Source organism: Camelus dromedarius, chromosome 19 (genome assembly GCF_036321535.1).
Source record: "Camelus dromedarius isolate mCamDro1 chromosome 19, mCamDro1.pat, whole genome shotgun sequence".
Classification (NCBI taxonomy): domain Eukaryota; kingdom Metazoa; phylum Chordata; class Mammalia; order Artiodactyla; family Camelidae; genus Camelus; species Camelus dromedarius.
Genome location: NC_087454.1, coordinates 23,379,419 through 23,405,937, shown reverse-complemented (window position 1 = coordinate 23,405,937; position 26,519 = coordinate 23,379,419). Strand labels below are relative to the sequence as shown.

General features: G+C 41.1%; 1 protein-coding gene across 5 annotated transcripts in view; it reads right to left on the bottom strand.

The window, feature by feature from the left end:
• BRPF3 (bromodomain and PHD finger containing 3) overlaps positions 1-9,752 on the bottom strand; it is a 52,367-nt gene extending 42,615 nt beyond the window's left edge. For 4 of the 5 annotated variants that reach the window (XM_064476432.1, XM_064476431.1, XM_031434832.2 and 1 more), the window contains exons 1-3: positions 9,156-9,491; positions 4,662-6,141; positions 1,662-1,818 (exon numbers count right to left, since the gene is read on the bottom strand). In XM_064476432.1, coding sequence (XP_064332502.1) covers positions 1,662-1,818; positions 4,662-6,115 — 1,611 coding nt within the window. In that variant the 5' untranslated portion in view covers positions 6,116-6,141; positions 9,156-9,491. Of the gene's footprint in view, positions 1-1,661; positions 1,819-4,661; positions 6,142-9,155; positions 9,492-9,733 lie in introns of those variants that run through there. The other variant, XM_064476433.1, reaches the window with a different exon arrangement.
• Between the last annotated feature and the right edge of the window lie 16,767 nt (positions 9,753-26,519).

Genomic DNA, 26,519 nt, shown 5'->3' with positions numbered 1-26,519 from the left:
AGGGAGCAGATGGCAGAAGCAGGGAGGCAGAATTGGTGATCCCTTGCTTTTTAAGAAAAATGGGCTAGCCAGAGCAAAGAAACTGGAGAACCACAAAAGCCAAAGAAGACCCAAGATCCAGCTGGCAAGAAGCCTCAAATGCCAGACAAAAAGCCTGGACATGGCCTCTGGGGAGAGGGAGAATATATGCTGGAAAAGGAAATGACAGGATGGAAAATGGTTAAGTAAGACAATACCAGTTGTAGAGCAAAGAAAGAATTAGAGGCTGGAGACCACCTAGAAAGTTACTGTTGAAATTAAGAGGGGGGCGGGATGGGTGAGCAGAGTGGCTGTGAAATGAAGACAAAGGGCAATATACTGATAAATGCCCTGAGAGAGATTGGGGGATGGTTAATTGCAGCTTGCTATGGAGAGAAGAGTCAAAAGTAACTCCAAGGTGGGGAACATCTGAGGTGAGAAGGAAGAAGAGTTCTATGACAATAATGGGGAAATATGTTTATGGAAAGAAGATAATGAATTCAGTTTCCAACATCTGAGTTATAGGAAACAACATCTACATGGACATCTATTGTTCCTCTGCCTCAGAGGGACTGAGGACAGAAAAAAGGGAGGGGACAAGACAAGAAACCTGAAGCTACTACCACACAGTTATTGACAACTATGAAAGTGGACAAGCTCTCCAAACTGACAGGCAGGCAGCAGAGCCCCTGGGAATGTTACCATTAAGGAGGAAGAATTAGGATCGGCACAGGGTGCAGTTAGCAGTATAGAGGAGGTGGAAAAATGTGTCACAGAGAGGCTCTAAGACAAAGAGATCATGGTGTCAAATGCAGTCCAATGGTCTATAAGTTGAGAATCTGAGGAAAGACTTGCTGGGCTGGGAGGGGGTCACTGGTATTCTAGAGGAGGCTACAGGGGAGCAGGCAGACCATTTCAAGGAGAGATCAAATATATACCCTCCCTTCAGGACTTCAGTTACAAAAAGCAAAAGTGAAATCAGACAGAACACAGAGGACACCAGAGTCATGGAAAGGCTTGCTTCATCTCTGAAGTAGTGGTATGGGAATATTTAAAGGTGGAAGTAATGCAACAAGTGAAGAAGGAAAGAGATTAATATGTTGCAAAAAAAAAAAAAAACCCAGAAAAAAACAAAACAGTCTCTCAGGAGGCTTCTATTGATTGTCTCAAAAAATACTAAACATGCAGCAACTCCAGTTGCTAATGGCTAAAAGGCCACCACAATTGGGCAGGCTGCATGCTACAATTTAGATGGTTAATCTGTGTATTTTCTATGAAATATTGTTTTGGCAGACAGCAGTATAATGTCTTGAGGAAAGTGCCCCTTTTCCTAACTCATGCAACACAGCTGCCTGACTCTCCCAGCCTTCTTCCTCTCCATCATATCTAAAAGATTTCCCTCCACACAGGGCAAGTTGGGCTTGCTCTCCACTCTCCCCTAGAATTTGCTCCAAGCCAAGCCTCTATCACCCAGAAGTAGCTGCTGTCTGGTCTACAGTGCTGGAGGTGGCTCCTGGGATGGAGCACCTGGGTGATGGCTATAGGCAAAGCTCTGCAGAGTGCTCATGGAGGGGCACACCAACCGTCTCTCCTTCTTCACTCTCCACCTCCCGCCACTGCCCTCAAATCACCACTTCACCTACCTGCTCGGCATTCCTTTGGGACTGCAGGTGAGAGTGCAGGCGCCGGATGAGGGGAACACCGTTCCGCGCCTGCCGCTTCAACAGCCAGTAGTTGTGAAGCCGCTGCATGAACTGGTTTTTCCTCTGAAAGGAGAGACCACTACAGATCTTGTTCAACCTTGAGTAGAGGTACAGGGAAGTGAAAGACAGGGTCAGTGGGCAGCCCAGATTACAGCCTCCTCTCCATACTCTGGTTCATTTCTGAACCTTACAGAGGAAGACAGAATAAAGTAGTCAAATGCCTCACCTCAGAGAAAGGCTTGAAAAGGACAGCAAAGTTAAGCAGCTCAGATTCAGCATGAGATATTTCACTTGATTTTCCACCTCCTGCCTTGCAGTTCTGATCCACCAAAAGAACCCTCTGCCAGGAACCCTGATCTTGCAGTCCTGGACTCTGAGAAACAGGCCTGTGCCCCAACACCTGCCCTCTTCTCTTGAGCAGCAAAAGAGAACAGGAACTTGAGTAAGCTGTAGGCAATGTGGTCACTATTACCTGCCCCCTGTGGATAAGGGTCCCACCAGACCAGGGAGTAGTCTACAGCCAAGTAGGAATACAGCAGGCTACAGCTTTCTGAGCCAAAATGCAACCCCTTGGAGTTGTCTGACCTCTGGTTTTTCATTAAAAAATCTCAGTAACCAAAAATGCCTAATTTTGAACCAAATGGAGGGGGAAAGGGTATAAAGGTGTAAGAAGATGGAGAATCTGAAAACTTATTTGGCTAAACTACTCCAAAATAGACTTGGGGTCAGAATTTAAGCCAATAACACATTGCGGGGGGGGGGGGGGATAGGTGGGAAGGGAATTAATGAGAGCCCATAATCTCCACCCTAATGACAATACTGTAAGGTGGGTCACATTATTCCCATGTTCCAAAAAATGGAAAGGCAACTTAGGAACAGAGGCTGATAAACTGTCAAAGTCACTAATGCAGCTAACAAAATGGTGAAGCCAGGCAGGATTTGAACCCATGATCTCTCTGTTAAACCATGCTGTGTCCCCAAATTGGCTGAGCAAGGCCTCAGTGCTCCTGTGGTATTTCCACTGAAAGGAAGATAAGTAGGGCTAAACAAGAAGATGGACACTAAGAAGGATGTTCATGTTGAGCTAGACACTGCTCACCTAGGCCTTGTGTCTTTTCATGGTCAGACATCCCTGCCCCAAAGCCAAGCTTACAAAGTCAAGGCCTAGGCCTTTCCCCAAAGGACAGATTCCCCCACCAACGCCCATGCCAAGCACACCTGCCCAGATGCAGGCAGCCCCCTCCCTCTACAACCCCTTGGCCATGGAGGGTCCCAACAGCATTTGTGCAGGTGGGGAAAAGAATAATAATAATAAAATAGCAGCAGCAGCAGTAGCCACCATTTATTGAGCGCTTACTATTTGCCAGGCACTGTGCTGAGTGCTTTACTCACGTTATTTCATCTATTTCTCCCAATGACCTTATTAGGTAGGTTCATTTACAAATAAACTATGGCTGAAAGAAGTTAAGTAACTCGTCACATAGGTAAGATCACATAGGTAAGTAGTGATAGAAGCAGGATTCAAATGCAGGTCTGTCTGGTTCTTAACCAGCATGCTGTGCTGGCCCCTGTAAGACACCACCTATGACAGCAGACCTGACAACCAAAAAGTATAGCCCCAGGGCATAACCACCCTGCAGAGGGGAACTAAGCAAGAACCCACTCACCTAAGGGAAGAGGGGAGCCTAGAACAGCTTTGTGACTAGAAGACCCATTTCCAGTTGACTGATTCTAACTCCAGCCATGGCTCACAAGAGCCCTTCACCCCGAACTTCTCTGCTCATGTCTCCTTTCCAGACTGACAGGTCTGGATGCCTGTTCTGCTCACATACTCCCCACTCTAGTACTTTCTCTCTATCCTTTACATCAAGGAGACAGACAGCAGGAGCAGAACCTGGAAGTGTCATAAGCCCCAGCTGTGGTCCAAGGTCTGTCACTTTCCCCTGGTTCCTTTCAGCCCTTAGAACAGGACTTGGCATATAGTAAGTGCTCAATAAATATCTTGTTGAATGAATAAAGGAGTGAACAACTTTACCTCCTGTGGCCGCAGTTTCTTCATCTAGGGGTATGGGAGAAGGTGCAAGGACTATGTTAGATGAATAATCTCCAAGATACCTTCCTGCTCTAACACTGTATACTTTTTAATGAACATCATCAGTGTGATAAGCCTTCGCTGGAAAATCTTCCTTGATTCTTGCTTCTCTGCCAAGCTCCCATCCCTCCAACTGCTCCAGCTACCTCTCTGATGGTTTAAAACAGGTACAACAGTTTCTCCACAGACTCAGTGGGGGCCAAGGTAACTTAGCTACACAACTGAGCTGAGTAATCTTTCCTCTAACTCTAAAAGCTTCTCAGGAGAATAGTGTATCTTCCCCACATGACCATCCCCTTACACAAAGTCCCCATTATTTCCAGGACAGAGCCTTCGGGACAGCAGATACTAATACTGACCCCTTGAAACAGTAGTTCTCAATTGGAAATAATTCTATCCCCAAAAGGGTTACTGGAAACATATGTGGGCAGCATCTGAGGTAGTCACAAAGGCCAGTTAATGATGATGGGAATGCAAATGACACATATAGGCAAAGACCAGGGATGCTAAACATTGAGAAATATACGGACAGTCCTAATAATTAATTACCATCCTGTCCAAAAAACCACTTGTGCCCTGCTAAAAAATACTGCCTTAGACATCCTGGGTTTCTAAGCAACTGAAGTATCTGTCCCACACTGAACCAAAGGAAATACATTGCTCTGAAGGGCACAATCAAAACCACAAACCAGGCCAGGCAAGCCCAGGACCCAAAGGAGAAGTCTAAATTTGAGAGCACAGAAGAGAACAGATATTCACCAACCTTGGGGAAGGAAGCCTGGCTTAGGGCCAACATCAGCCCAAGAAGAAACCACAAGTTCCTGGGAAGCCCTCCTGGGCAGGCTCACCTGTAAGAGGGTATCTGTGGGACAGCGACCATGGGGACAGTGGAGGGTGTCTCTCGGCCCACTTCCTCTGGCTCCTTCTTGATCCTTTGCTTCAAAGTCATCTTGTTCTTCTTGGACACTCCCTTGAGGGAGCCGCCTACCCCAACTTGACCTTCATCTTCCTCCTCCTCTTCCACCTCATCCTTCTTCTCCTCCTCCTTCCCACAGCCCTCCTTCAGCCCTTCCTCATCCCCAACCTCACTGAGGCTTCCAGGGGAGTCACCCTTCCTCCTAGTAGTGGCAGCACCTGGCGGCGAGTGGGCCTCACAGTAGGCGGTCTTGCGCACTGTGAAGATGGTGCCATTGAGGCTGGTCTCACGCATTGGCTCAATCTTCATGAAGAGCCCAGCTCGCTGTGCACATGTCACGTGGAAGGCTGTGTAGCAGTTCACCTTATGGCACTGGATGGCTGCACCTAGCCCCTTCTGCTTGCAGATATAGCAGGTTAGTTTCCAGCGGGCAGGCGGGATGTTGTCAATACCCTCAATAGGCTCCAGGAACACAGTGTTAGCAAAGCAGACTTCAGGAATCCAGATGGCACACACCACGTGGGCCCAGTGCCCATCACTGGTCTGTTTGAAGGCGCCACCCTTATTGGGGCAGAGGACACAATCCACAGGCCGGGAGGGAGACTGTAAGCAGCAGCGGCATAGCCACTGGCCCTCGGGGATGTAGGGGACACCATAGCACTCCTGGTGTACAGCCAGGTTGCAGATGTCACAGAAGAGAATGACATTGCTGTTGTGGCATTCATCATCCAGGCACACGCAGCAGAAAGCATCTTCATCAATGAGTGACTGTTGGGCCCCACTGCTGCGACTCTCCAAGTATGACTCCTTCTCAAGTCGGTCCACCAGCAGCTCAAAGGTATCTGCCGACACCAAACTGTGCCCATCTACTCGCCGCTTCTCATTCACCATGTCCAGCCAGGCAAGGTCCTCCTCATCCATGTCGTACTCTACCTCTGCATCCAGGTCTTCAGGTGGCTTCTCAATGTAGCGGTAGTAGGCAGCAGGCAGCGGGGGTGCCTCTGGCTGGCTGCCTGAGTCCACCATGCGGAAGCTGGGTTGCGGAAGGTGGAAGGAAGTGCCGGATGCATGCTTGGAGCAGGACTCCTTCTTCTTGCCCTTGGATGAGGGTTTTTTGGACTTGCCAGGGAACTGAGGCTGCTCACTGTTTTCCTTGTTACTATTGCACTCCGTGATATCCTGGGCAGTCAACTCATCCTCTGTGATGATCTTGAGTGGGTCGTAGATGCTGATACGATGCAAACGTCCATCAATGTCCACCTCAACAATCCGCTGGGCCTGGGCATATGTCAGGGTCTCCCGGGTGGGTGAGCACTTCAGACTATAGGGGGATGGCGAGCGCCGGCCCTCGGCATTCTGCCGCGATTTCCGGCGAGGCTTCCTCATGGCACCTGGGAACCAAAGGGACAGGCCTAAGGAGAGAAGGCCAGGAGACTGTGAGTGATCTGGATGTTTAGGCATGCATGCACTCATTCACCCTTCTATCTGATCAAGTAGCCACCAAGCAAACTGGCTGTTCCCTCTGTCTGAATATCCTGACCCTCAGACATTCAGATGACTTGCTCCTTCACCTTCTTCAAGTTTTTCCACAAACAGTGCTTCTCAGTGAGACCTTCTCTGACCATTCTATCTAAAATTGCAAAACCCTCTCCTCTACCAGCAATCTTTCACCCTGCTTTATTTTTCACTGTAACACTTACCATTGTTTACTGTGCTATGTAATTTACCTATTTCTCATGTATGTTTGCTTCCTTCCACTAGAATGTAAGCTCAATGAGGGGAGGGATTTTCACCTGTCTTGTTCACTGCTGTATCTTCAGTACATGGAATGGTGCCTGGCTCCTAAGTAAGCACTTAATAAGTATTAGTTGAATGAAATGAGAAATCAAACACGCATGATCCCTGCCCTCAAGGAGTTGTCTGACTGAAGGGACAGAGAAGTAAACAAATCACTACAGTGCAACATGGGGAGAGATCTAATGTCCTAATGATGTACATAAGGCTGTGGAACAGCTAATTATGAAAGAGGAGAGGGTGGTTAAAGCTTTAAAGAAAAAAACAAGACAGCATCCATTTACAAGCTTTGTACATGAACGATGGCCCCATTGGGTAATCAAAAATCCACAGGTCTAGAGCCCTCTCCGAACCTATCTTACCATGATTAGAAACCCCATCCCCTGACCATGCTGGGGGTGAAGGGGTGAAGGCACCTAAAATGTCTACCACATGTGGTCTAAGGACTTCAAACTACAGTATGCAAGGTTTTGTCTGCAAAAGGTAGCATTCAGGATGCACTGGCTAGTGCACATCTCTAAGCAGAAACCCTGGAAGCTCTGGGAGTGGTCCAAGTGTCACTGAAGTTATAAGTGGTCTATCTGGGACCCTCAGTGGATCTAAGGCCAGGTTAACTGGGGCAATACCTGAGGTAAACTTTCAATGCATTCTGTTACCCCAAAAGTCCCTCTCTCCCAAAATATATCCAGTCTATCCTTGTGCAACAAAGAGAAAGCTCTAAATTTTTCTCACATCATTCTCTGGATGGAGGGAACTATGACAAGCTCATAAAGAGCTGTGGTAGGCAGTTACTGAGGCCATCAGTACCAGGAAAGACCTTTGGGGATATGGTGTCCTGTGGTATGGGCAGAGACTGGAAGAGTATGAACAGGCAGAGGATTTCAAGGAGAAAAACAGAATTTGTCACCCTTGTTGTGGGATCTACCACCTTTATCTATAAAGAGGAGATGGTGATAATTTAGCACACTTTTACAAACTACAAAGCCTTTTTACTTTTAATATTTCTCACAACTAGCTTGGAAGGTAGAAAAGATATTCTCATCTCCATTTTACAGTTGAAGAAACAGAAGCTCAGAAAGCTGTCACTCAACATAAAACTAGTAAGTAATAAAGCTACAATTCAAACCTGGATCTTCTGATTTGCTCAACTCATCTCCCTGAGATGTAAGAACACCAGATACCATGGTCGGGTACAGAAAGAGGCTCTGGGGTTATCTAGGTCTAATCTTGGCCCTGTGTGACTCAAAGAAACTCAATGAATCTCTCTGTGCCCCCATACTCCATCAGTAAATGAATTTAATAAAATTATCACTTAAGGGTTGCTATTTGTTAATAAGGTATTATGAACATTCTTATTTAAAAGGCCTTCCAAACCCAAAGTGTGACTCAAACAAACAAACAAAAAACAACTTGACTGAGGAACAGTGCCAAGCAGGCACACACCCCACTTGTAACTAAAGGAAACAGAATCATCACAGGAATCCTGTCTAGGTTCCAGCGGCCCTTGGCTACTACCCGCCTGACAAATGCCAACTCCCTGGGGGCAGCCTGGGCCAACAGACCTACTTTATTGCCCCCATCCCTTCAAGGGCATGGAGACACTTGCAGAGGTGTGAAAATCTACCTCAATAGTAACCCGAAATAGTTCTGAGAGGGGGTGTGGCCCCTCCTTTGTTAAAGCCACTGTGTATTCTCCCTCCCTATCGCTACCTAGGCAGCTTGTAGCAGGTATCTCAACCAAGCAGCGAGTATCTACAGAGAGCTCTGCTGTCCTACCCAAGCCTCTATACACTGGAGGGAAAACTCTAGAGGGGTAAGGAAAATGCTGCTGAGGAAAATGAAATCAGTTTCGTCCGCAAGGAGCTTACAGTCTAGTTTTTTGGCGGGAGTTTCTCATCCCACACAGCCCTTCCCACGTACACAACTCCACAACATCCCCAGAGATCTTCTCGGCACCCCCTGAGCCCTCACTGGCCCACCTCACCCAGGTCCGCGACGAATGAGGAGTTTCTGCAATTAGACTGTTTCCCCTGCACCCTACACGAGATACTCATGAGACAAGTAAGGACCCTGGCCAAGTCTCCTGCCCCTTTAAAGGGGCACCTCTTCCAGAAGAATCTTGACCCTTCGGAGAAGAAAGGAGGGAAATAACATCTCCTCACGAGAAGGGAGGGGGCAAGCGCGCCAGAGGCACTGACGCGGAGTCCGATCGCTCAGAAAGCTAGCGCCTGCGAACGAGCGGGGCACGGAGGCGAGCGTCCATTGGCCGCCTCACCTGCCCGTCAGCAGGAATCGGGGGGGCCAAGAGACGATCAAGGGGTGGAACGCTCATCGGACTGACCAATTGGAGAGCGTGGCGGGGGCGGGGCTCGGCGGCTCGGCTTCCAGGGCCGGGGGAGGGAACCAAGATGGCGGCTGCGGGAGGGGGTCCTCGATTTTCAGCTCCCCCCTCACCCACCTTCTTCTTCCCCGCCGCCGCCCTCGCTCTAGGAGAGAGCTTTCGCGCCGCCCCTGCCCCGCTCAGGAAGTCCCCTGTTTCCCTCCCCAACCCCACGCAGTCCCTGGTCCTCGTAGGCCCCGCTGCCCCCGCCCCGGCTCCCGTTCCGTCCGGCCCCGCTGCCGCCCCCATTACCTCAGCCGCCTGCCCGGCCCCTCCGTCCGGGGCCCCTGGGCGCAGGCGGGCCCTCCGTCGAGCAGGTCGGCGCGGCCCTGGGAGAGGAGCGCAGCCTCCTACTGCGCTGGCCTCCGCGGCCACCGCCGTGCCCCCTCCCGGCCCGCTCTGGGGCCCCGGCCCGGCCGCCGCCGCCGCCGCTACAGGGGGAGGAGGGGGAATGGAGCCGCCGCCGCCGCTGCCGCCACGGAGCCCGGCCGAGGGGAGGAGGGATCAGCCCCCAGGCAGGATCCGCCCCTCCGTCCTCCCCCCCGCCGCCACCTCCACCCCTTCCCTCGCTCCCTCCCTGGCTCTGCGGGCTCTCCCGCTGAACAGGAGCGAGAGCGCGAAAGAGGGGGGAAACGGGGGGGAAAAAATCCCCCCGCCCGTGCCCGGCGCGGCGGCGGCCGGGGCGGCGCGGAGAGGAGCGCAGAGCTGCTGCCGCCACAGGGCACGGTCCCCTGCTCGGCCTCACGGTGGCGGTGCGGACGCGGCAGGGCGCGGAGCAAAGACGGGATCTGTGTCCGCCTCAGCCGCGGCTTCACCCTGGCTCAGCTTACCCCTGGGCGAGCCCGATGTGAGAGCTGAGGGACGTTCGGGTCCATTTGGGAAAGACAGAGGTTCTTAACTTTAGAGTGGTTAGTCGTCCCCTCCCCCCGAGCCCTGCGGAGACGGTGGCTAAGGTCTGGGACAACAAACCCCCTCCTGAGCTAAAGGGTCCCTCCAAAGGTTAAACCAGGACAATCATTTAAGTCAAAACTGGTCTGTAGTTTCTTGGGGTGCAGGTGCCTGCACTACTCGCAGAAAGTCGCCCTCCTCACCCCGTGCTCCAGTCCAGGACAAAGGTCTGTCGATGTCCATACTCTCAGTGAGGACCGCCGGGGAAGACTCGCCTCTGTTGTGTACAGGTGAGCTTCTTGTTCCCCACAAGACATCCTTCTTAAGAAACAGACCTGACTTTTCGCTGTGTGCCATCCTCTCCATTCTGTGTTTAAAAGAGTAAACATAAAAGTTTGACAATCTATTTAAGGACGTCTGGTTGGTCACTGTAGATAAGTGAAACTCTTAAACCTGATTCGGCTAGGAGTCGGTTATTTTAATGCAATAAGCGGCTTTCTAATAGATGTTTGACAAACGGCGACTTCAGATTTTCAGATGTGATCAGACTGGCTTTTCCTTTGGTAAATAAATTTAGAAGAGAAGAGGGCTCCTTTGCCACCCCCGTTTTGCCTATAAATTGGATAACTTATACCTCGTATAACTGAAGTCTGAAGCACCAATATTTAATGATGTTTATAATGGGTGTATGAATAGGCTGCCTTTAAATGTGAAGATGAATGGCGTATTTTGAAAGCGTTTCCGATGCCCGCGCTGGTGGTGTAGCTTGATAAGACAATTTCTAGCTTGGTTCTGATGATCAAGGACACAGATTCTAGAGTCAGAGGAAGAAGGATTAAGGCTTAGGATCCAAGTCTTATAAATGTTTAAACTGAACGAACTGCTACCTTTGAATGATAGGTGTTCATTATCCTAAGAAATTTAAGCATATTGTGTTTTGAATTTGAAAGTTTGATAAAGGTAAGGAAGCAAATTTGTATTACAAAGATGTTTTCCTGATTACGTGGTAGCACCTTCTGGCAAAGTGATAGCAAAATTACTTCATTAACCAATTCTTTTTTAAAGAAAAAGAGAGTGGCATGTGGAGGTAAGCAAGGGCAGGGCAATGTTTTGAAAGCTGTGAAGGTGAAATAATATGAAATTAATGTTAAGTGTTCTAAGGCTGGGGGAATAATCATTTAGAAGGAAGGTGTGGAAGAAAAGATGATTAATTGTGAAAGGGAAAACCCCAGAGGCAAGAGAATATTATAATTACTTTTAGTTTAAAAAAAAAAAAAAGGTTTGTCTCTAATAGAAACAAGAATACTGAATTTCATTTCTTGTTCCTTTAAAATGTGAACTATAACCATTTCTACATATGACTAGTAAGTTTTATTTCTTGATAGATGTTCTTAAAATGTACAATTCTATTTGTGTGATTGGGAGCTATATTTTTCTACTGAAATTAAAAAATGAATAAATACTCTCAGAAAATATATTAGTCTGCACTTGTAACAGAAAGTGAAATGATGATTTGAATGCTATTGAAAATTAATTGTTAACCTGATACATATGATTTCCAGGTTTTTCTATTCAAAGCTTTCATAGTAAGACCTAATTCAACCTAAGTGTTTCTTTCATTTTCTACTTCCACTTTCTTAATGGTAACATTACAGTTGTCCTCACTTTTATTTTTAATATTTGGAATTGGTTCCTGTTAGCACACATAACCAGTTCACTATGATGTAATCTTAAATGTAACACGGGACAATTATGTCATTAAAAACAAATTTGGAACAGGTATCAAAAATCCCATAGGCACTAAATTTAATTCACTTTAATCTTTAGCTATCTTAAAGAGATTAAATTTACCAGCCCTTGGCCTTTCCATTAAACCATACAGCAATTAAATTCAACAAAAAGAGACAGAGATCTTTGATTCCAAATAGTAGTTTTTAAAGGTTCTGCTTTTTAAAGTAGAGACTAACTTATTTGGAGTAAGAGAATGTTTTACCATTTAGAACCGAGAGAGGAAACGTGACTACAAAAACTTTCCCTCAATTTTTTTCCCCTAGCATCTCAGGATAGCTTTGTCAGTGCTTTAGTATTATCAATAGTTTACCAAAGCAAGAAACCTCAGATGCAATACCCACTGGATTAACAAAATATGTGTGATGTGAAGAAAACAGGTTTTAATTGAGTGTTAAATTATTTTTATTGAGTTATAGTCAGTTTACAATGTTGTGTTAAGTTATTTTTAATGGAATATTCCTTCCTTAAACTTTGGCTAAAAGAATTCTGAAATCATAGTGGGAAGAATATTGGAGGTTGGAATCATTGTGATATTTTTATGCTGTAATGAAAATGCTTTAAGAATATAGTTTGCTTAGAAAAAGAAAAAATTTAGCTATGCTAACAACAGGCTTTAAACTGAATACCACACCCTCTAAATTTAATTCCACTCATTTATTCCTATAACAGACCCTTTTTGAACACCTACTCTGTGTCCAACACTGTGTAAATTGCTTTGGAAAATAATGACAAAATCTCAACCTAGAAGGGGCACAGTAATGATATGTAAGCATAGAATATATTTTTCCAAGCTAGAAATAACTGGAAGACACATGCAGGAGAAATTAGGTAAGGCGGTGAACAGTGTAGAGCCACCACTATTCAAATGGAGGATAGGACACTTCTTTTAGCCTGGTTCTAAATAGTGATGGATGTGAATTGGTGAAAAGAGCGTGGAATGACATTATTAGGCTGAAGATAGGGCAGCCCAGGCAAAGGGACAATATGCAGGGAATAATAAGGAAAATATCCTAGCTGGTCTGTATGGGAAGATGTTAAAAAAAAAAAAGAAAAGGTCGAATTGGATGTGAGTTTGGCAAGGGTATAGGGATAATCAAAAGTAATACCTAATACTTCTGTGCAAGGTACTGTGTTTAGTGCTTTAACACACTGTATTTATTTAAAAATCTTTATTGCACTTAGAAAACAAACTCAAACTAGTTTAATTAATAAAGGAAGTCTACTGATTCTCATAACCAGAAAGTGCAGGGGTGCATCTGGTTTTAGGTAAGATCAAGTCAAGGGACTCAAATTATGTCACTGGGACACGGTCTTTTACTGTCTCTCAGCCAACCTGAACAATAGCTGTGGCCAGAAAGGCATGATACTCTGATGAGTTCTGGTCATTATTCATGTCCAGAACCAGAGGATGTGGGCAGAATTCTCTAAAGATATAGTGGGCACTACCAAATAGATCCAGTATGCATGCCATATCTCATTTATCAATTTGTAACTATGAAATTATTATTATTATGGTATCCATTATACATAGGATAAACTACAACAGGAATAATATTGGGTAAACCAGGAAGAATTTATTATCGATAATTAGGCTTTGTGAAAATAAAAGAGCATTAACCAGAATGGTAGAAGAGATGGTAGAGAAAGGAAGGGTCAAATCAGGAATCAGAAAACAAATCAGCAGTTTGATGACTGATTGGACTTAGGAACAAAGGAGAAGATCGGTGATGAATCTAAGTTCAAACTTAGGAGGTTTTGACAACACTGGTACAATCATTGCAAATTAAGAGGCTGGCAAAGGGTTACTCAGGAGCCCCTATTGGGTCTGAGGGCCCAGGATTAAGGAAGTAAGTCAGCTCAAGTTCTCGGGAGCCTCTTTTGGTCACACTAAATTACATATTCATTCAATAATTATTTGTGAGCTGCCTGTTAGGTTCTGTTATATGCCTGTGAAGACCACAAGGGTGAAAAGACTATGCTCTTACGCTTGAAGTCACTTAAAATCTAATCACAGGAAGAAAGCATGTATCTTAATAACTAAAACATGTGACAACGTATAAGCACCTCAAGAGAGGTGCAAGCAAAGTGGCATGAAAGTTTAAAGAAGAGGGGAAGGCTCTGTGAAAAAGGTGCCATTTGAACTCCACCTTAAATCTTGTGTTGAGTGTCAGCTAGGAGGATGGTAGAGGGAGCTGGTCCAGGCTGAGCACCTGGATGAGCAGAGGAAGGTGGGACACCATAAGATTGATTCAGAGAACAAGAGGTTACCCCTTTTGACCAAAAATGGGAGATGTGAGAGAAAAGACTGGAAAGGTAAAACAAAGTCGGAGCATAGAATCTGTTGGGTAGGGAACTGGATGTGAAGGGGCAGTAGTTCCTTATGATTTTTAAAGCAGGGAAATGGCTTGAATAATTCAAGCTTTAAGATTTAGCCAGGCAAGAGAGTATGGTACAATGTGGTTTGAAAGATCCACTTGATATGGCTTGCATTGGCCTTTTTGGACTTGAATTCTGGCTAGAACATTTTACCATATACTCAGTGGGATACTAATCCACAAACCTGGAAGTAAATAGTATGTGGCAAGTCTAAATTGTTCTACCTGATTTAATGTCTTTTTATTTCAACTTTTAATTAGCATTTTTGTTAAATCCTAAACTTTTACTTGTGAGTGAAACCAGGACACCATAAAATGTTGTTTCCATATTTTAGCATAAGAACTGACCCTGCAAGTAGCCATCTACTTGGTATAATATTACTAAAGAGAGAAAATGCACAAAAATAATAGTACCTACCAAACTAGAACCTGCGTTTTAACAGAATTCCCCTAGGTGATTCATATGTGTGATGGTTAATTTTATGTGTCAGCTTGTCTGTGCTAAGGAATGCCCAGGTAGCTGATAAAACATTATTTCTGGGTGTGTCTGTGAAGGTGTTTCTGGAAAAGATTAGCTTTTTAATCAGTAGACTGAGTAAAGAAGATCACCCTCACCAATGTAGATGGGCATCGTCCAACCTGTTGAGGGCCAGAATGGGACAAAAAGGTAGAGGAAGGCTGAATTTGCTCTCTTCATTAGCCAGAGCATTGTCTTCTCCTGCCCTTGGACTTTGGTGCTCCTGGTTTCCAGGCCTTGGACTTGGACTGAATTATACCAGTAGCTTTCCTGGTTCTCCAGCTTGCAGATGACAGATCATGGGACTTGTTGGCCTCAAACATAGAGGTTTTTTACAAAGACAAGTCATAATATTATAAAAAATGAACAACGAACAAGAAAGAATTTGAAATTTAAACTAACGTTAGGAAGATGATAGCAGCAGAGTTTTTTTTAATTAAAGCTTTATTGAGATATAGCTTATTTACCATAAAATCCATCCATTAAAATTATACAACTCAATGATTTTTAGAATATTTGCAAAGTTGTGCAACCATCAGCATATCTAATTTTAGAATATTTTCATCACCCCCCCAAAAAGCCTCATATCCCTACTCCCCCCTCCCTCCTCCCCCCCCAATTCTGGGCAAGTACAGATCGACTTTTCTGCCTCTACATCTGCCTATTCTGGTCATTTCATGTGAATTGAATCATACAATATATACTGTTTTGTGACTAATTTCTTTTACTTAGCATAATGTTTTCAAGGTTTATCTGTGTTGTAGCATATATCAATACTTCATTTCTCCTTTTTAAAATTTTTCAATTCTTAAATAATGATAGATTCACAGGATGTTGCAGAGATAATACAGAGAAAGATGTCCTATGTACTCTTCACCCAGTTTCTCCCAATGGTTATATCTTACAAAACTATATATATAGCACATTATCTCAAAACACAAACACATGAAAGCTCACTAAATTCTCAAAAGTAAAAATAATATGAGCAGATTTTTGGTTTGATTAATTTGTTTATTCTTGCTTTTGCTACCTTTGCTTTTGGTGTCAAATGCAAAAAGTCATTGTCAAGACTGATGTCAAGAAGCTTACTGCCTATGTTTTCTTCTAGGAGTTTTATGGTTTCTTTAATCCATTTTGAGTTAACGTCTGTGTATGGTGTAAGATAGTGGTCCAGCCTCATTCTTTTGCATGTGGATGTCCAGTTTTTCCAACTGGTCATTTAGTAAAGAGACTGTCATTTCCCCATTATATATTCTTGGCTGTCATAAATTAATTAACTATATATTCATGGTTTATTTTGGGGCTTTCTATTCTGTCTCATTGATCTATGTGTCTGTTTTTAATGCCAATGCCATACTTTTTTCTATTACTATAGCTTTGTAATATAGTTTGAAATAAGGAAGCATGATTCCTCCATCTTTGTTCTTCTTCCTCCAGACTGCTTTGGCTATTTGGGGTTCTTATGTGGTTCCATACAAATTTTAGAATCGTTTGTTCTAGTTCTGTGAAAAATGCTGTTAGAATTTTGATAGGGATTGCATTGAATCTGTAAATTGCTTTGGGCAGTATGGATATTTTAACAATATTAATTATTCCAATCCACAATCATGGACTTTCTTTTCATTTTTTGTATGTCTTCTAGATTGGCAGTTTATTGAAAATATTAAACATGCAATTAGCATATGACTTAGCAGTTGCACGCCAGAGCATCTCTCCCTAAGAAATAAAGACTTATGTTCACATAATGACATGTACATGAATGTTCATAGCAGCTTTATCTGCAAAAGCCCCAAACTGGAAACAACTCCAATGTCCTTCAATGGGTAAATGGATAAACAAACTGGTACATCCATATCATGGATTATTACTTAGCAATAGTAAACTCAGAGTTCATTCTCTGTGAATACCCTTTTCCCTGGGGCATTTATTAAAAATAACCAGTGGCAGTTGTTTAACATCACAGGTACCTTAGGTGGTAACAATTGGGTAGGGCAAAGAAGAAGCTGACAAAAAGCTTAAAAGGAAAAACTTCAGAATAAGATATCTATAGGAGTCTTTGAAAAGTTCCAACATATTCTTGGAAATCTAGAAGGCCACACATTCAGGGCTGTGTGCACACCCAGGAAAGTTCTGAGAAGACCCTAATCTCTCTCACGGCTAGGATACCTTAAAGCTTTGCACATAGGGGAAGTAAAGACTAAAGCAGAGTTGTTTGCATTTTGCTGGAATCTTGAAGATATACCCTAACACCACACACACACACACACACAAAACACACCCTTGACAAAGGCTGGGAGACTTATTAATTCAAGGCATGTAAGGAAATAGTTGTCCATTCATTACCTGATCACTAAGCTAAGCAAGCAGACTGTTGTGGCCACGCATGACAAAGAATACAGATTTTACAGAATTAGTTCAGGAAAGTCACTAAACAAACAGCAACAGAAGCAACAACAACAACAAACACCACCAACTGCAGACCCTGTGAAGTGAGAGGAATGTGATTTCCAGAGTTGCCCACACTATATTAGTTAAAATGTCTAATTTTCAAAAAAACTTAATGAGACACACAACAAAACGGGAAAATATGACAGACATGGGGTCGCGATGGGGGAGGAAACGATTAATAGAAACTCTCAGGAAGCCTAGATGCACAGACTTTACTAGACAAAGAATTTGAGTCAGCTATTATAAATATATTCAGAGAACTAAAAGAAATCATATCTAAAGAAATAAAGGAAAGTACGAGAATGTCTCACCAAATACAGACTATGAGTAAAGAAATAGAATTATAAAAAGAACCAATACAAGTATAAATACTAATACAAAAAGAGAACTTCAGTACAACAACTGAAGTGAAAATTTTACTAGATGGGCACAACTATAGATTCAACTTGGCAGAAAGAAGAATCAGCAAACTTGAAGATAGGTCAAGTGAGACTCTCCAGTCTGAGGACCAGAGAGGAAAAAAAAGAAAAATGAACAGAGTCACAGGGACCTATGAAACACCATGAAGTGTACCAACATATGCATAATGGAGGTCCCAGAAGGAGAGGAGAGAAAGGAACCAAAAAAATTGAGTAATGTCCCAAAACTTCCCAAATTGGGTGAAAATTGTGAATCTACACACACAAGAAGCTCAACACACTCTAAGATAAACTCAAATAGATCTATATCTAGACACATCGCAAACAATCGGTCAAAAGCCAAGGACAAAGAGAGAATCTTGAAAGCAGCAAGAGATATGATTCATCACATAAAAGGTTGAATTCTCATCAATGTTAATATCCTAATTGTGATATTTTCTATAGTTTTGCAAGATGTTACTATTGGAGGAAACTGGATAAAGTATACATGAAATCTCTCTGTATTATCTCTTATAACTGCTTATTAATCTACAATTATCTCAAAATAAAAAAGTTAATTTAACACACACGCTTCGAAAACAACACTTGGGTCCAGGATGAAATCATAAAAGAAGTGTACAAAATATTTAGAATTGAGCAATAATAAGAATACTGTGTATTAAAACTTGAGGAACAAAGAATAGTGGTAATTCAAGGTAAACTTATAGCCTTGAATGCTTATATTAGAAATGAAGAATGTCTGAAAATTAAAAAATTTAAAAAGTTAGAAAAAGAACAAAGGGGAAGAAAGCAGATTAAAATGATTAGAGTAACAATCAGAAAAATAGACTAGAGATGATCAACGAGGCCAAAAGTTAGCTATCTGGGGGAAACAGTAATAAAATTGATAGGCAGTGGGGGTAGGGGGGAGAGGAAAGAGGAGAAAAAATATTAGTAATGCAAAGGGGAACATAACGATAGAAGCAGCAGAGATTTTTTTTAATTATTTTATTTTATTTTAGTTTTTTGTGGGGGAGGTAATTAGGTCTATTTATTTTTAGAGGAGGCCCTGGGGATTGAACCCAGGTCCTTGTGCTTGCTAAGCATACACTCTACCACTTGAGCTACACCTTCCCCCAGAAGCAGCAGAGATTTAAGAGAAAACATTTTACAAAACTTAGATGAACAAAATCCTAGAAAAATGTAACTGAAGGAGTAAAAATCTTGTATAATCCTATGCCCATTAAAGAAACTGAAAATTGTTAAAATTTCTTACAAAAAATACATCAGGAGTAAATAATTATTAGGTGAATTCTACCAACTTTCCAAAAAACAGTTCATTTCAATCATACACAATCTCTTCCAGAAAACTGAAAAAAAAGGAAATATTTCCAACTCATTCTATGAGATTAATAAAACTTAATTCCCGAAGCAATCAAATTAAAGCCAATCTCACTTGTGAACCTAGATACAAATGTATTAAAGTATTAGCAAACCAAATCAGTGATGTATAAAAGAGGTAATAAATCATGACGAAGTCAGGCTAATTCCAGGGATATGAAAACGGTTTAATATTAGAGAACCAATTCTTCACATTAACAGTGAAGGAGAAAACCAATTATCATCTTAATAAATGTAGAAAAGCATTTTATAAAATTTAACACTCATCATAATAAAACAACTTTTAGTAAATTAAGAATAGAAATGATCGTCCTGAATCTGTTAAAGGGTATCTAACATAACACCTAAAGCAAACATCATTCTCAATAAGGAAATGTCAAAAGCATTTCCTTTAAGTAACAAGACAAGGATGTCTATAGGCCCTACATAACATGGTGCTGAAGGTCGGTAAGACAGAAAGAGAAAGAAAGAGAAACGGAGGGGGGAAAGAAGGAAGAAAGAGGGAGAGGAAGAGAGAGAAAGGAAGGAGGGAGACTGGGAAGGAGAAAGAGAGGTCTGGCCTATTGTTTGAAAAGGGAAGATCAAAACTTATTAATGGATAATGTAACTATCTATAGAGAAAACCCTTCAGAACCAACCAAATTATTAGGTATAATAAAAAAGTTTAGCAAGGTGGCTAGATATAAGATGCAACAATAAATCGTATTTCTGATACCAGCAACTGAGAGAAAAAAAACTTTAAGATACTATTTACAATATAGGCAGAGGTGGCAATGATCTGGCTAGATTATATCTGATTTCTAGCTTGCTCCTCCAGTCTCCTTTCAATTTTGTGAGCTCCCCCCTTCAACCCATCCAATAAATTCTGTTTTTTCCTGAGATAGCTAGAATTGAGTTTTATTGCTTGCACGCACACATCCTGTGTTTACACTATTAGTTTAACGGGTATTTGGAATGAAATATGCGTGTCAGGGGTCCTCAAGACCACCCCCAAATTCAGTGATTCGTTAGGGGGAATCAGGATTCAGTATGCAGCTATATTTACGGCTATGATTTATTACAGAGGAAGGACACAGAGCAAAATCAGTAAAATCAGCAAACAGAAAAGTCACATGGGGTGTAGTCTGGAGGAAACCAGGCCCAAGCTTCCATGAATCCTTCACACAGGATGCTCTTAATTCCCTCAACAATGAGTTGTAACAACACACGTCAAATGTTGTTTACCAAGGAAGCTCATTAGAGACTGTTCAGAGTTTTTATTGGGGGCTGGTTACATAGGCACCCACTGCCTGGTGGCATGTACTCAAATTCCAGACTTCCAGAAGGAAAGCAGGTGTCTAGCATAAAACATGTTGTTTGCACAAATAATTTAGGCACAGTGAACAACTCTTATCAGTGAGTGTGGTGAGAATCTTTCTGAAATCCAGGAAGTTCCCAGATGCCAGCCAGGTAAGCAGGCATTTCAAAGGATATCAGTCAGTTTGGCTATGTTAACTCTTTTCTGCATAATGCACATTCTTTCTGCCATACTGAATTCCGGAAGGCCAATTTATTACAGCCACTTTTCAATCCATCCACTTAGCTCTGAAATAATATCATTTAACTTTAAATATATTTCATATTAACTATTATGAAATTACAGTTTTAAAAAGTCAAATAATATTATGAGGCTTAAAGTAAAACCAGAGATCCTTGCTTCACCCCAACTCCTCTCTCAATCCACAAGCAACTATTTCAAACTCTAGTAGTTCTTTCTAATATTTACCTTTCGTTTCTAAATAACACACATTTACTGTTCTTGATTTTTCAATTTTATACATTATCTGTTGTCTTTTAACTATAGACAATGAGGATTTAATTTTTTATATCTCCTACCACTCACTTCATATTCCCAAAATTGTTTTATCATAATTTTTAGTTAAATCTCTATTCTGTTTTTCATTATTATGATTATATAAATGTTTGCAAATGAGCCACACAGAAATTATATTTCTTTTTCATGTGAGTTGTCTTTCCTGGAATTAATAGTTGCCTGTTTTAAAATTTTAATTTTCTATGTACATATTACTATATCCATCTCTAAATGTTCCATCAGTACTGAAAACCTCCTCTCACATGGTTAATTGTATCTGGTAAATTATCCATTCTGTTGTTTCTGGAGTCTTCCAATGGTTGCACCCTAGGCCTGCCAAACAACTCTTCCTGTGATTTCCCTTCACCTTAGCTGGGGATATCTTTTGCTTCTTTCTTGTATTGGGTCCCATGACTTTTATTTTTCTTGTTTTATTTCCACCATCATTTCTGTGGAAAATGTCATCCAGTTGCTTCCTGAGAAAGAATAGATAAATGAGACCTTGCATGCCTGAAAATGTCTTTATACTATTCCCATATTTGATAGATATTTTGGCTAGGCATAGACTTGAATATGAAAACAATGTTCTCAGCATTTGAAGGGATTATTCGGATGTCTTCTAACTTGGTATCATTCTGATTCCTAATCTTTCCTATGTAACCAGTTTTTTCTCTCAAGAAGCTTCTAGGATCCTTCCTTTTTATATCACTAGTGTTTTGGTTTAGGTCTTTTTTGCATTCATTGTACCAGGGCACTCGGGGAGTCTTTCATTCATTTCTCTTTCTAGAATTACTATATAAATGGGATATTGGATGACCTGAATTCATCCTCAAATTCTCTTTTCTCTTCTCTTTACTTCCCTATTTTCCCTCTCCTCTCTGGGAAACTTCCTCAACTTCACCTTCCAAATTCTCCACTGTACCTTTAAAAATCTTTCATATTTTCCTATTTTAAATTTCCAAGACTTTTTTTTATTTTCTGCCTGCTTCTTTTCATTCTTCCTCCCTCCTTTCATTTCTAATATTATCGCATTCCCATTTCATGGATGCTACTCTTTGAGGCTAAGATTTTTGTTAAGTCTTCTTTGGTTCTCTACATTAACTCTTTCTTTTCTGCTTCTTTGTTTTGGGTTCTGACATTCATGAGATTTTCCTCATGTATTTATTGATTCTTGATAGTTTACTCAATACTAAGAGTGACGTAATAAAAAGTTTTTTAAAACTGTATATGTTGGGGGAAGGGGAGGGAGTACTTTGGAAACATAAAGGCAAAATAAAGTGGGTGGAGGATGGGGGTAGATAGAGCCAGGAAACCCCAGAAAGTAAGCTGCCATTTATTAGAACGCTACACAAAAACAGAAAAGAGAACTCTGAAGTTAGAAAAGCTCTACTGACCACACCTCCCCCTAAACAGGAAAACTAGTTTCATGTAAAAATGAGCAACAAAAGGGACAAGGCAAAGTTGCCTGCTTTATCTCTGTTTATAGATGATATGATTTTATATGTAGAAAACCCTAAAGATATCACACACACAAAAAAAACCTGTTAGGACTTAAATAAATTTAGCAAAGTAACAAGATACAAAGTCAACACAGAAAAATCAGTTGCTTTTCTACACACTAACAATGAATCATCTGAAAAGAAAATTTCAAAAACAATGCCATTTACAGCAGCATCAGAAAGAATAAAATGCTGAGGAATTGAGGTGAAAAACAATGAAAACTACAAAACATTGCTGAAAGAAATTAAAGAAGACATAATAAGTGGAAATGCATCCTATAGGCATAGATTGGAAGCCTTCATATTGTTAAAACTACCCAAAACAATCTGCATTTTTAATGCAACCCCTATCAAAATCCCAACTATGTTTTTTGCAGAAATAGAAAAACTCATCCTAAAATTCAAATTTATGAAATATAAAAGGCAATCTACCTAATAGGAGAAAATTTTTGAAAATCATGTATCTGATAAGAGATTTATACCCAGAATATATAGAAAAGAAAAAAAAAAAAAAAAAGAAAAGGAAAAAATTTGAAAAAATATCCAGAATATGTAGAGAACTCCTACAACTCAACAACAACAACCCAGTGCAAAAATGGGAAAGGGACTTAAATAGATGTTTCTCTAAAGAAGATATACAGATGGCCAATAAGCATATGAAAAGATGCTCAACGTCAGTAACCATTAGGGAAAATGCAAATTAAAACTACAGTGAGATACTGGTTCACACCCATTAGGATAGCCACTATCAAAAAAACAGAAAGCAGCAAGTGTTGGTGAGGTTGTGGAGAAAATGGAACCTGTGCACTGTTGGTAGAAATATAAAATGGTACAGTCTCTGTGGAAAATATTAAGGTAATTCCTTAAACAATTAAAAATAGAATTACCATATGATTCAGCAATTCAATATCTGGATATATACTCAGAATAATTGAAAACAGGGTCTCAAAGTGATATTCGTGCACCCATATATGCTTAGCAGCTTTATTCACAATAGCTAAAACATGAAACAACCCAAGTGTCCATCAATAGATGAGTGGATAAGCAAAATGTAGTATATACATATTGTTCGGCTTTAAAAATGAAAGGAATTCTGCAATATGCTACAACATGGAAGAACCTTGAGGACATTATGCAAAGTGAAATAAATCAGTCACAAAAAGACAAATATTGTATAATTCATTTATATGGGGTACTTAGAGTAGTCAAAACCATAGAGATAGAAAGTTGCGTGGGGTTGAGGGGGAGTGGCCAGTTATTGTTTAATGTGTATTTTACCACAATAAAAAAAAAAAACTGAAAAAAATGAGCAACAAAAAAAATCAATATTAATCCCATTAAAATTATTATAATAAAAAAAGGGAATAATATACAGCATAACATTCATATAGCTAATGAACACATGCCAGGACAAGCCCAAGCAGTAGATCAAAGCTTTAACCTATTATTTTAAAACAAGCTAAGAGACATTAAAGTAAAGTAACACATGGTATGAAAAATAACCCTACATCAGAATTACAAAATTCAGGATTAAGTGACAGAATTCAGAAATAATTAGAAATAAAAGAGAAGATCATTTCATAAATGAAGACCTAATTAAAAGAAGTTCGGGGTGAAAAAACACAACAGATGATACCTTAAGAGAATTATAAGGTGAAAAGAAAGAAAATTTTAAGATAAAAATGCAGAAAAAGATAAAAGGATTCTAGATATAAAGCAATCCTGACAAGCAGGGACAGCATGCCTAGGGCATTCTCGAATCAGTAGTCAGCACATGGCAACCCCAGCAAGACTCTCATTTCTCTCTAATGGATACATCACTTCACTTGCTAATATAAAAAGTTCCACTTGGGGTCAAACTTTCCTCAAGTGTCCCTGCGCTGGAGGAAAAGAGTCACAGTCCAGTGGCTTATCCTCTCCTTCCAGATAATAGTCAAGGGACTCTGAAATCTTTCCCCCTTGAACTTCCAGGGGTCTTGTGTGGCATGATAGCACAGCTAATGCCTTTTGAGATTTGAGCAAATGGTTGAGGAAAATGCCAATCAATAATACAAATGAGAAATGTTTACCAGTCACCTGATCAACCAATAATGAAGCAAAACAAACAAAGAAGCAAAAGTTAAAAGTCTAGCAAGCATATTGCCTTCTATAACTTGGCTGGTGACCAATTATGAGACCTAGTCTAGCGCATCCTACCCACATTCACCTGTGGTTATTTTGCTTTTAACTTTTACTCAGTCACTTTTGACAATTTCCTTTAGTTAATATTGGAGATTTGTGTTCTTTGTTTTCCTCATTCTTTGGGGGATGGGGGCTGAAGTCAAGCATATTTAGACCCTGCTTCTCTTGGAAGGTTTAGAATAGGAACTCTCTCCATCTGAAGCAGCCCTTTTTCAAAGCTGTTATAAGCACGCATCATACCTCCATCACCCCAGTTTTTCTTCCTGAAGCATATTTTGTCCGGTGTTTTTCTTCCTTTAGCATATCACCTTTGAATCTGACTTTTATACCCTAGGCCTCTAGCATGTACTCTTGTGGGTTGAAATTTGTTGAAGTCCTAAACCCTGAGATCTGATACCCTGACTGTGACCTTAGTTAGAATAGGGTCTTTGCAGATGTAACAGTGAGATGAAGTCATGCTGGAATAGAGTGGGCCCTAAATCCAGTGACTGGTGTCCTCATAAGGAGAAGGTTATTTGGAGACACAGACACAGAGAGGGAAGATGGAAGCAAAAGCTAGAGTGATGTAGCTACAAGCCAAAGAATGACAAGGATTGCCAGTAAGCACTAGAAGCTAGAGCCTAGGAAGGATTCTTTTGCCTAGAGCCTTCAAAGGGAGTATGGCCCTGCCAACATGTTGATTTGACTTCTGGCATTCAGAACTATGACAGAATAAATTTCTATCATTTAGAGTCACCCAGTTTGTGGAAATTTCTTACATCAGCCCTGGGAAACCAATACACACTTTGCCTCAGCTTGTTTAAATTAAACATGTCAGAAATTTATGTAAATGATTTAGTGGGTTATCTCTATAAGAAGCACACTTAATCAGAAATAGCAGTCATTTATAAAATCAATTACCTAACAAGTCCATCAAACACATTTCTTACTGTTACTATTTTCAAATGGAATAAAACATGATTGTTAGAACATTTAGGAACTCAGATTACAAAAAGAAAAGGCAAATGGGAAGAAACCAGTTAGTTTTCTCTTTCTGATGTAAGAGATAGTATCAGTTTAAATTCTGTAACTGAAATCTTTTCTTATAGAAGTTTCCTTGCTAAGTCTGCAAGGAAAATCAATAAAGAAGGCTGTTAATTAACAAGTGAGCACTGGATATGAATTTAGGTCAAACAGGCTGCAATTACAGAGTTTGGGAAGTGTTTGCTCTTTTATCTCCCGAGATTGGTTGTGGAAACTAGCAAACACTACCTTCATATTATTTGCTTTCTTTCCTTTTAGACCTCTGTGGCAGTGGTTTGAGGATTAAAGAGTGGAGTGATGGCTGTCCGAAAGTCAGAGAACACAGTTAGAGATCAGAGACACTAGAAAACTGAAAAAGTAATTGGCTTTTACTGACTCAGGGAGATGATTGCCTAAGAGGAAAGAAAACTAGTGTCTGAAAAATAAGGGATTCAGAAATGTGACTGCTAAAATAGTGAAAACTGAGTGAATGGCCCAGAAACTTCTGAGATGAAGTCAAAAGGGGGTGATATTGTGAAGAGGAACAAACAGCCAAACATTTGAAGTCTGGTAAATATATAATATAGGAGAAAATCTAGGTGACCTTGGGTTTGGCAATGAGTTTTTATATACAACACCAAAAGCATAATCCATGAAAAAAAGATGGGTAAATTTGACTTCATTAAAATTGAAAACATCTGCTCTCCAAAGGACACTGTTAGGAGAGTGAAAAGATAAGTCACAAACTGGGAGAAAATATTTGCACAGTGTGTATCTGATAAGACAACATGTATCCGAAATATACAAAGAACCCTTAAAACTCAACAAAAAGAAAACAAAAGCTTATTTTATAAAATGGGGGAAAAAATCTGAACAGACACCTCACCAAAATGTATCCAGATGGAAAAAATCACTTGAAAAGATGATCAACTTAGTATGTCATTAAGGAATTACAAATTAAAACAACGAGATACCACTACACAACTATGGGATTGGTTAAATCCAAAATGCTGGCAACAAAGGCTGATGAGGATGTGGAGCAACAGGAACTCTGATTCTTGGCTGGTGGGAATGCAAAATGACATAGCCACTTTGGAAAACAGTTTGGAAATTTCTTATGAGGTTAAAGAGATGCTTACCATGCAATCCAGCAATTACACTCTTAGGTATTTACTGAACTGAGGTAAAAACTTAATGCCCACCCAAAAACTACACACAAATTTATAGCAGCTTTATTCATAATTGCCCAAAACTGGAAGCAACC